General features: G+C 40.9%; 1 protein-coding gene across 2 annotated transcripts in view; it reads left to right on the forward strand.

Annotated features, from left to right (window-relative positions):
• The first annotated feature begins 3,221 nt into the window (after window positions 1–3,221).
• Window positions 3,222–11,555, forward strand: part of LOC102311608 (T-cell surface glycoprotein CD4) — a 12,583-nt gene continuing 4,249 nt past the window's right edge. The window contains exons 1-3 of one of the 2 annotated variants that reach the window (XM_042217499.1): window positions 3,222–3,426; window positions 5,643–5,978; window positions 6,217–7,220. In XM_042217499.1, the coding sequence (XP_042073433.1) occupies window positions 3,345–3,426; window positions 5,643–5,978; window positions 6,217–6,503 (705 nt within the window). In that variant the 5' untranslated portion in view covers window positions 3,222–3,344 and the 3' untranslated portion in view covers window positions 6,504–7,220. Of the gene's footprint in view, window positions 3,427–5,642; window positions 5,979–6,216; window positions 7,221–11,555 lie in introns of those variants that run through there. The other variant, XM_042217500.1, reaches the window with a different exon arrangement.

Below are 11,555 nucleotides of genomic sequence, written 5' to 3' on the forward strand. Positions count from 1 at the left end.
AAGCGATACGTCAAAGTAGAGGAATGGGTATTTGTATCTATGTGCAGAATGACCGGTCAAATAATAGCATAGAGTGGGCGGCATCTGCTCTCCAAAACGAAGAGCAGTGGCCGGCCAAATGCCAAGCTAACTAACAGCTAGCTAGCCGGTGTTAGCTAGCACCACTAGCTAACAGTGGTGATTGTTACTGCTGTCTGGATGCTAACGTTAGCATAGCTCTTAAAAGAATAACTTTTTGTCACTGTACACGTACAACGAAATTGCGGGTGCGCCACACCAACTGTGCCGGAATATAAATAGTAGACATCAAGACTAAATAACAAAGAGGAGAAATCTGTACAATCAGACTATCATCAGTCTCACCCTGGTTTCATATCATAAAAATGAGATTTTAATCAGGAAAACCTGAAGTCTGTACTTTTAAAATTATGTCAACACGTGTAGTCTCGGACTATGGGCGAAACCACACTTGAAACTATTAGAACTATTAAAACTTGTCCTGTGGAAGCACACCCACAACTACAGGACTGCTTTAGAGCCTGGCTGAATACGCAGTCATTTTTGTCCTAGTGCTGTGCTCATAGCACCACTTAATGATATTAAAGTTTATCAACATATTTTAGTCCACGACGATTTACCTCTACGTACCTCCACTACGCTTGTTATTATTATTATCTACAATCCTTTGCCATTCAGTGCAGGGTGACATTTGAGACAGTAGGTGGCGCCATTGTCCCTTTTAACCGAGAACCTGCACCTTTACAGTTCTGTCACACAAAGTGGACATGAATGACTACTGATGGCTAAGGCTAATTTACACCATTGAGCCCTACACTACAAAATGTGATTGATTTAACACTTTGAAGCTTGATTTAATAAATGTTTGTGCCTGTACAAAATATGATGTGGCAGGGTTGATTGGTTGCTGCTGCAGTAAGCAACAAAGAGTTGAATTGAAACTGGGTGTTAAAAACAATAGTGTCAGAATTAGTGATGGGAAGTTCTTGTGATGGAAACGGTAACTGTGAAACTGAAAAAATCTACTAAAAAGCACCTAAAGGAGGTTACTTTTGTACTGCCACTGGCTGCAAAGACTTCTATCCTAATAAGCATATACTGCTCGCTTTCTGTCTTTTAGCAATAAAACTTGAGTTACACTTCTGTGGGAAATTTAGGGCTGGGTATCATCAATGATTTCTAGATTTGATTCGATTCTATCTGAATTGGGGAAATTTTGCCTCAGACAGTCAGAAATATTAGAAATTTGATCATTTATCAGTACTGACAAGCAGAGGCGGAGCCAGACATTTGAAACACCCGGGGCTTAGCCCTAAAGGGTAGTATGCATGTGGGATTTTTTTTTTTTTGGGGGGGGGGGGGGTTAGAAATGACTGAAAGATTAATTGGCTCTGTTTTGAGTTTTGTTCAAAAAAGAATGACTTCATATAGGGAAAAATATATATCACATATGCAGGACACCTTAAACTAGTTTTTTAATTAAGCAGCAAGGCAGAACAAAGTCAGGGCTGTATCAAGACACGAGGACTAAACCCCAATTCAACCAGACCCAGAACTGATCCAGAATTAAAACAGGACTACAACAGTTCAAAATCAGGACTACTGAGGACTTAACCAAGACAGAACCAGAATCAGAACTAGATGATAGTAGCACTAAAAATCATCATAGACCTGCACTACACTTATTTTTTTAATTCTACCAAAGTACAATATTTAGATTGAGAAAAGTTTATATAATTATTATAATTTGAAAAATAACAAACCTAAAAAGAAACACTAGGTACGAGATACATGAGGACCTATGATACGGTGATACTTTTGGTAAACAACCATTTGACTAACATGTGTGTCTCACCTGCTCTTGTTCATCTCTGTTCTGTCCTCATTCTCCTCTCCCTCTCTGTTCCTCTCTCTCCCTCTCTGTTCCTCTCTCTCCCTCTTTGTGCTGACAATCATCAAATATACAGTTGAAACCAGATATTTATGTACTCTTCAGATCAAAACACAAACACTTTTTTAATTGTAACATCAAATCAGACTAAATGTTTATTTTTTTAGATTGATAAATATAAAAAACATATTTGTTAACTTTAAGAGTAAAGAGAGAAACTATCTGTATTTCTTAATTGCAAATGGCACCAAATTGTATTCAAACTTGAGCCACACTTATGGAGCTCCACAGTTCTTTTCCTGGTGTTTTGGTTGACATCTCTTGATTTTCCCATGTCACAGAAACAGGCTCTGTGTTTTGCCTTATATGCATCCACAGCTGTGCCACCAATTTACTCACATGGACTCTACTAACCTATCAGAAGCTTCTTCAGCTCAGAATGGAATCGTCTGGAGTTTCTTATTAATTAACAATAAACTTAGTGTATATGTACTCCTAAATTTGATGAAAGTGATAAAAAATAGAAAGCTCTGTCTCTCTTTATTCTGACATTTAACTAATTCAAAATATATTTCAATATTTATCTAAAACAAAAGTTTACTCTAAATTGATGTTGTACAGTAAAAATGTTTTATGTTTTCTCCCTAAAGTGTAAATATCTGGTTACAAATGTGAATATCCTGCTGTGTACTGAAATCCCTCTTGTTTTGCATAGAAATATACTGAACAACATACAAAGCATAATATATAAAATAACATTTACCTGAGTTTTTTCTTTGAAAGAACCCTCTAATGTCCATTCTTATATTTCAGTACATAACTGAAACCGATTTAGTCGGGGAGGGTAAGAACTGAAAATATGAAATAAACACACGTAAGCTAAGACTCTCTAAAAAAATAGCATTTGTTCGGCTTTTCATTTCGCCATTTGTTGATTCACTTGAAGAGCAAGTAACGTAATATTGGTCAAGTGATCAGTTTGATATCAATCTTTCGTGATGCACCGTCATATTTACATTATTTGTACGGTACGAATGATTTGCTTTGGTACCTGGTCAAACTTAAGCTCTCCTTAGTATGGCTGGCTCCGTCTCTCCAACAGCGCACTCACAGGCAGCAGCTGCCCCGCCCCCTCGCTCAGTCGCTTAGTGCCTGAGCTCGGATCATACCAATATCAGGGGGGATTCACGCACAGTCGTAAATTCCCACAGTGTGCACTATGTGCTTCGAATATTGTGTGTACTTTTTGTTTTATACAGTTGTCAGCCAGGCATCTAACTATGAAAAAATTACACTCCAAAAGACCCCGGGCTTCTGACAAAACAACCCGGGCTTAAGCCCAGTAAGCCACCCCCACGCTCCGCCCCTGCTAGTAGCACCAACAGCTTCTCGTCGCAGCTGTAGCCGCTGGACTCGGAGCACACAGCAACCCAAGATGCCTCTAGAGAGGACTACATTGCTTCGCTGGATCGTGATTCCCTTATTCATGCGAATATTCATCTTATTGGCGGTTGCAGGTGAGACCTAACTGTTCCACTGCTCTTGTATTTGACTCCCATTACTGTCATTGTAAATACACGCCTCAAGACTTAAAAATCCTGACAAGGGTGCGAGCACTAACATGGACTAGCTTAGCTCCCGGCTGGATAGAAGAAGGATATCCATAACAGTGAGGATTTCGACAAAAACAGGGGGCTGTTAGGAAGTAAACGGCAGCTCGTGGCACAGTCTTCTGGTGCTTTGTTGACGTTTTGGTTTTAACTATTCTGAAGTTGATGATTAGCATCCAGCAAACCCCAACTCATGCTAACGGACCCCAAAAGGTTGATTCGGTCCATCAGGACGTAGCGTGACGAAACATTCTCCCACTGAAAACGCTGCAGAATCAGCCTTTTGGGATTACTTACCTGGCTGATTGAGCATACATCGAGACATGCTTACAACCTGACTTGGACAGCCAATCTCACGCAAAACTGACTGGGATCATACCATTATGTGAACGAAGGGAGGTTGCCTTACACGGGAACGCGCACAAAGTATGGCGGTGTTGTAAAACAGCTATCTTGAGCGTAGAGTAGCAATCTTTCAGTACTATAACCAGACGTGAAAAACTGCCTCCTTCTCAGTCTGTGCTCCCTGTTTTACTTACCCCGACATGTAGAAACTCTCAACAATACAAGCAAGTGTCTGATCCCTCGCGTAAGCAAACATCAAGACGTTGAAAGCTGCTGACGGGCTCCATTTTTTTTACGCTAAATGATTAGTTAAAATGGCTCCTACATCCAAAGTTAAGCACACACCTTCTTCGTTTGCAGGACATCGTTATTAAACCTTTCATGAAAACTGTTTCCTACCGTCAATTAACGATAACACAGCCGTTCCTCGCGGAAAGAAGCCGTGACGCAAGCCCCGTAGCAGAAGGGCGTTCCCTGTCTGTCTACAGATAGATCCAACGACCAATGGGATGCAGTGTACACCGTACTACAGCTTGTGCTGTGGTTGATGTGTCAGCATTAAAGCTGCAGCGCCCGGATTACTCTCGTTGTTCATATTTGTTATAAGACTGTCGAATAGTAGTTAAAACAATAAAGACCTATTGTGCCAGTATCACCATGACTCTTTCTTGTTTGTTCAGAATAACGACTGAGAACATGGCATTTTAGCGCTACCAAAAAGTGATTGTGGCCTATAACTTGTCACTGAAACAATATTTCGGCTTCAAACTTGTTGGATATATTCCAGAAGGGTTACATGTGATATATTATATCCCAAAAACTCTCCAAGAACTGCTGAATAACTTGTACAGGAACAATAAAACTGATAATATGCAATTTCCAACCTGCCAAAAAGTGATTGCCGCCTATATCTTGTCACTGAAAAATATTTCTGCTTCAAACTTGGCGGATGTCATTCAGAAGGGTCATATGTCAAATATTACATCTCAAACAGTCCCTTAGAACTGCTGGATAACCTGTAAAGGAACATTAACATTGATAATATGCCATTTTCAGCCTGCCAAAAAGTGATTGTGGCCTATATCTTGTCACTGAAACAATGTTTCTGCTTCAAACTTGTTGGGTATCATTCAAAAGGGTCATATGTGACATATTATATCTCAAACACTCTCCAAGAACTGCTGAATAACTTTTAGAACATCAAAGCTGTTTTCTACCGTCCACGAACGATAACGTTAATAACCCAAACGAAGCGACGCCACGCAGGCTCCCAAAGCAGAAGCTACAGCCCCGCCTTTGGAACGGAGGCGTGCACGCGGACGCCCCGGCAAGACAAAACAAAAGCAGCCGGCGAGCGCGCTCACGCTGCGTTAAACACTCAGAAGGAAATGGATTTATGAATAAATCAGAGGAGATTGTCGGTCTTAAACCCGCCCCCAGCACGGGTTATCTTGACCACATACAACGTGTGACCTCACTGGAAAAGTCGCATGACAACGATGGTTTCTGTAAAGTTTACCACACAAGGACAGTGCAGGTTTTTGTCCCTGTCCTGCACACTGTGTGAACTCAGGTCCACAGGCAGCCTGTGCAGGCTATTCATTAGTATGGGGTTCAGTGGGATTCTGTGGTGCTTTAACAGTGTTAAACTAGTCTATTGCCACCTTTGTGTGATTCAACCAGCATATACCAGAGACCAGTTATCTCTATTTCTCACTCTGATTGGCTGCTGTAGAAGTTACTGCTTCCTCTCTGCTCTGTGTTTTTTAATCTTTCAGACCAGGAAACCATCTCAGCTCAGTCTGGGCAGAACGTCACTCTGACATGTCAAGCTTCAAACAACACCATCCCAGTTGTGGAGTGGAAAAGAGCTGATCTGGGAGAATATGTAATTTCATATCGGGATGAGCAGTCTGATCCAGAGGAGCAGCATCCAACTTTTAAGAACCGGGTGGATCTGCAGGACAGAGAGATGAAGGCTGGAGACGTGTCTTTGATTCTGAAGGATGTGACGGTTAATGACGCTGGAACATACGAGTGTCGTGTTGCCCAGAAATCAGGAGAATCAATGGGGCTTCTCTGCAACATCACACTTAGTGTTGTTGATCCTCCAGGTGAGTGAGCAGAGTTGAGTGTGTGTGTGATCAGAGGTGAAGCTGCTTCCTGGTTGTTGATGTTTGTTTCTAAAGATGTTGTTGATGAGACTTTGTAGAAAGCAGCTGGTCTGAGTGATGTGATCAGAGTGCAGTAGATAATGTCTGACAGCAGTTTGAAGAGGAAATGGATTCTGTTCTGTTCTTCACTCATCACCTACCTGACAGCTGACACCTCACACCTGTTTCTCACCTGCAGGTCAGCCAGGAGGACACACAGAGGATGGAGGGAAGGAGGCAGAAGAGAAGGAAGCAGGAGGGAAGGAGGATGGATCTGTTGCACTAAAAGTTGGTCTTCCAGTTGCTGCTGTTGTTGTTGCTTTTGTTGCTTTTGTTGCTTTTGTTGGTGTCGTGATCTACAGAAAATGTAAACAACAGAAGCAGGGTTCTTTCCAGCCTCCAGCTGAACAGCAGCATGTTTGTAATGTTTCTGTTTTTTTTCCGGATGATCTGAGTCTACGTCCACACGTACACGGGTATTTTTGAAAACTCAAATTTTTCTTTTTTTTTTTCTTTTTTTAAATCCCGTCCACACATGCGTTTTTTAAAAAGGTCTCCGTTCACATGCGAACGCCAAAAACAAAGTCAAACGCTGTCAAGAACATGCCACATCCTAGCCATGTAGAAATGTTGGCCAATCAGAAGTCTAGAAGCCTGGGAGCGAAAGAGTAAGCTGTAAGGTTTTATGCAAACTTTAAGAATTTTAAGTTATTGTGTTTTTCTGGTAATTTTGATACATATATTTATATTACAAAAGCGTCTGACATTTATTATATATAGCTTTAAGCACTGCATGCATTTAACTGTATTGGAGCACACTGTATTTAATATATTTATTTTGACTACAGACTTCATTAGTGATGATGAGTAGGATTTTTTATTATATTGTAAAAATGAAATGTAATTGACTTCGATTCATACAATTGTTATGCTCCTGTTTCAGGGGGTTTGTGGTTCTAATGTTTCTACTGTAAAGATAAAGTGCCTTTTGATATGACTGTTGTTGTTTCCTGAATAAAACTGAAGCTGGAATCAAAGTGATCCATGTTTTGCTTGTTTCTTTTTTGTTTTTCTTGCAGTTTTCAGACAATTTTACTACAAATATTATTTTACCAATAAATATTAAGAATACATAATGACTCCCATAAACTGTGACAGAGTTCATAAACACAACAGCTGCTATAAATGTTGTAAAACATGTTTATGTTTTCATTTGTTAACCTGGTTGTTTATGACTGCAGAAAGAAAAAACAAAGGATTTAACTGATTTTTGTATTTGTGAAATGTCAGAAAAAGAGAGAGAATTGTTTTGTACTTTTTATTACTTTCATCAAAGTCAGAAGTATGCATACATTTCCTTAGTATTTGGTGGATTTGCCCCGAAATTGTTTCACTTGGGCCAGACATTTATGGTATCCTTCCACAAGCTTCCATCTATAATAGTTTGCTGGAGTCTTGACTCACTTGACAGAACTGGTGTATAAATAGATAAATCAAAGCTTTTGTGGGTCATTAAGACTGACAAAGTGGAGTTGTGGTGTAATGTCGGCATTACACCACAAGGGATGTTTAAAGGGGTGGGTGCTCAAAGTTACAAAGGGGCGCATTGAACCAGGCTGAATAACAGCAACACACATTCATGAAGAATCTAATATGGGATCACATCATACTATATTGCTGTTGTGAGGTGGCGACAAGGCAAAGCAAACGTAGCCGATGTTTTACCTGATGGGTACAATGTTGCTGTTGAGGGGTTTCTGCTGCTCCTGCTGCTGATAGTGCTGGAGGGCAGGGCTGTGTTGATCTGAGACTGTAGACATTAAAAAGTCCATAGGAGAGATGGTAGCTGATTAAACAAGTGTCATGAGATAATAACAAATGCAAAGATTGGTGAAAGCGCTTGGAACAAGGGCTGGGCGATATATCAAGTTTTTTTAAAAATATCGATATATTTTCATACGAGATATAAGATGTGACAATATCGTTTATATCAATATAGTATATGTTACATTATAAAATCCTTTCAGTTTCTCAAAAATCGACAGTGCACCTTTTGTATGAATTCTGGTTGTGCTTACTGACCGCAAACGGATTTTATGTGGTACACGGCGCTCAGCAATCTCTCAAAAAATGTTTTAGTACGACTTCGTTAAGCTACGGGGCTGCACCGCTTGATGGATTGTCGGAGCATTACAGCCAGAGGTGTGGACTCGAGTCACATGACTTGGACTCGAGTCAGACTCGAGTCATTAATTTTATGACTTTAGACTTGACTTGAAAAAATGTTCTAAGACTTGTGACTTGACTTGGACTTTTACACCAATGACCTGGGACTTGAATTGGACTTGAACCGGTTTACTTGAAAAGACTTGATATTTTACCCCAAATATAAAATTTAACATGCATATTATATAGAGATTGAAAATGTGACGTCATTCACGGGTAGAACCGCAAAGGATTCTGGGAACTCGTGGCAAGCGGTACTAGCGCACGCAGGCTTTCAATTAAAATCAGTCACACAGCGATAAAAAGAAACACAAAAATGTCAAGAAGCTGTTGTATTATTAACTGCAATAGCCGGTCGCATGACAGCCACGGGAAGCCGACGGGTAAAGAGATCGGTTGTTATCGGATTACGTCGTTGAAGAGAAATTGTTCGAGCCATGTTTCCGAAGTAACAAAGACACGACGGATGGCCTGGATTGCAGCCATTCAAAGATCAAATATAACGTCCCAGAACACTCCAGCTCACAGGTTAGTCTGCTCCAAGCATTTACACAAAGGTCAGTGTTTTTTAGTAGTTAATACGTCATTTTCATAACATAATTGGTGATATAGGTTACAAGCAAGTCTGGCGCTGAACAGAAATTGTCGCGCTATGCTCCTTTGTTTATTGTGCATAAATAGTGAATTGTCCTGACACAATATTGCGTTTCGCTTCTGTTATTATGGTACATTGACAAAAACATATACTTTTATTCACAGGATAAAACAGGTTTTTTGTATCACTAATTGCCCAGTGCGATTACAGCATACAATATTATTGTCACTGCTACATTTCTGTGATGCTACCAGAAATTATTTCCACTACTAATTAATTACCATTGAGCTCAAAGGTCCTATTAATAAACGGTTAAGGAATGTGTATTTATGACGACGATTTGTGAGACTGGTAAACTTATGATACGTACGATGGTCTTTCGTTCTACACGGTGCATTTCAAGGTCCTGCACCCATCCGTCGGTAAACTGTACCTGGGCTTGTTGCAGTGACCTGAAGTTACTAAACTTCATGAGTGTATGCACTCACTCCAAGAACCGTATAATTATAAATATGCATATAAATATGCTACGATGAGATAGCTGACTTCATCTAACTAGCAAATGTTGTCCAGGCTACGTTGGTGATGCAGTTTTTTTTAATATGTATGATATTTTTGTCATGCGATTTTAAAGCCGGTCCTACAACCGCATCCAAGAATAACATGCAGCTTATCTCAGAACTGTCGGTGAAAATTATTCTTGGAGCTAGGTTTAATTGAGCTGCATTTTAAAGAGGTGCAATTTCACAATTTGTGTATATTTTCTAAGTTCACTATTTTGTCATGTGTTGAGAAAAACACAGATTTTAAAATTACATGGTCTAATATTTACATTTAGCATAACTGCAACATTATTTTTTTATTTTTTTTAAAGACTCGAAAGGACTTGAAATTCAAAGTTTCAGACTTGTGACTTGACTCGGACTTTTACACCAGTGACTTGAGACTCGACTCTGACTTGCCTGACATTACTTGAGACTTGACTTGAGACTTGCAAAACAATGACTTGGTCCCACCTCTGATTACAGCTACTGTAGTCTGGTGCTTCGCGGAGTGATACGTACTGTACTTCGTAATATTACCGTATTGTGTGTGTAAGGGCCATAAATGGCACCTGTTAAGAGACATGGTTACAAAGAGGATTTCAAACTCAAGGCTGTCAGTCAAGCAGTAGAACTCGGAAATAGAGCAGCTGTGAAATCTGTCTCTTTGTTATTATGCTCAGCGTCTATTAGTTTACATTTTGACTGCACAATTGTGAGCTTTTTGTTATGCACAAAAACAACATTGTTTTCTTTTATTTATGGACCATGATTATTTAATAAATGCTGATAATTTATTTTTGAGTAATTTCTTCATGTACATCTATGCTGTATGTAAATAAAAGTGCCCGTGTGACATCTGGGACACAGTGTGACTAAGAACTCTCTTTTTGTTCTTAACTTATGGCTTTAAAAAAAATATCGAGATATATATCGTATATCGCCATCCAGCTAAAAAATATCGAGATATGAATTTTGGGTCATATCGCCCAGCCCTACTTGGAACCATAACGCAACAAAAAACTGTGAGAAATAAACTAGGTCCTGCCTGTGAATCAATCTTTGCCTCTTTTCCTCCTTCCATCTCCTCATCTCATATAACACTCTCAACTTGCTGTCCATCTGAGAACAAGACACAAACTGCAACACACTACAGTGTACGCTGTACACCTACTTACTGGTTTTGTTACATTAGTCCGTTTCTCTGAGGTAATTTGTGTTTCTGCTACAGCTCCAGACCACCCAGGCAGAAAAAAATGTGCGTGCTCTTTGCGAGCTCATTCCACTCATAACGAGTGCGTTCTGCCGTCAAGGGCGATCATTGGTTAATGACGATCATGTGACTGATGCAAGCCTGATCGTTTTATGTAGCAAAAACTATGATTAATTGATAATATAATTTTTGAGAGGCACAGACAGGACTCCACAAGCACAAACGCATTAAAAAAAAAAGTTGCCTCAAAGGGCACTTTGGGCTCCTATCAGTAAAAGGGGGTGGGCCCATCCCCCCTTTCTCTCTCTGACTCCTGCTGTAACTACCGCCCCTCCCCCTTTCTCTCTCTCTCTCACTCCTGCTCTGTTCCTGCCCTACTGCAAGTGTAACTACCACCCCTCCCCCCTTTCTCTCTCTGACTCCTGCTGTAACTACCGCCCCTCCCCTCTTTCTCTCTCTCTCTCACTCCTGCTCTGTTCCTGCCCTACTGCAAGTGTAACTACCGCCCCTCCCCCCTTTCTCTCTCTCACTCCTGCTCTGTTCCCGCCCTACTGCAAGTGTAACTACCGCCCCTCCCCCTTCTCTCTCTCTCTCTCTCTCTCTCTCACTCCTGCTCTGTTCCCGCGCTACTGCAAGTGTAACTACCACCCATCCCCCCTATCTCTCTCTCCCTCCTGCTCTGTTCCTGCCCTACTGCAAGTGTAACTACCACCCCTCCCCCCTTTCTCTCTCTGACTCCTGCTGTAACTACCGCCCCTCCCCCTTTCTCTCTCTCTCTCACTCCTGCTCTGTTCCTGCCCTACTGCAAGTGTAACTACCGCCCCTCCCCCCTTTCTCTCTCTCACTCCTGCTCTGTTCCCGCCCTACTGCAAGTGTAACTACCGCCCCTCCCCCTTTCTCTCTCTCTCTCTCTCACTCCTGCTCTGTTCCCGCGCTACTGCAAGTGTAACTACCGCCCCTAT

Source organism: Haplochromis burtoni, unplaced genomic scaffold (genome assembly GCF_018398535.1).
Source record: "Haplochromis burtoni strain Fernald_Lab_line unplaced genomic scaffold, NCSU_Asbu1 Contig_2077, whole genome shotgun sequence".
NCBI lineage: Eukaryota > Metazoa > Chordata > Actinopteri > Cichliformes > Cichlidae > Haplochromis > Haplochromis burtoni.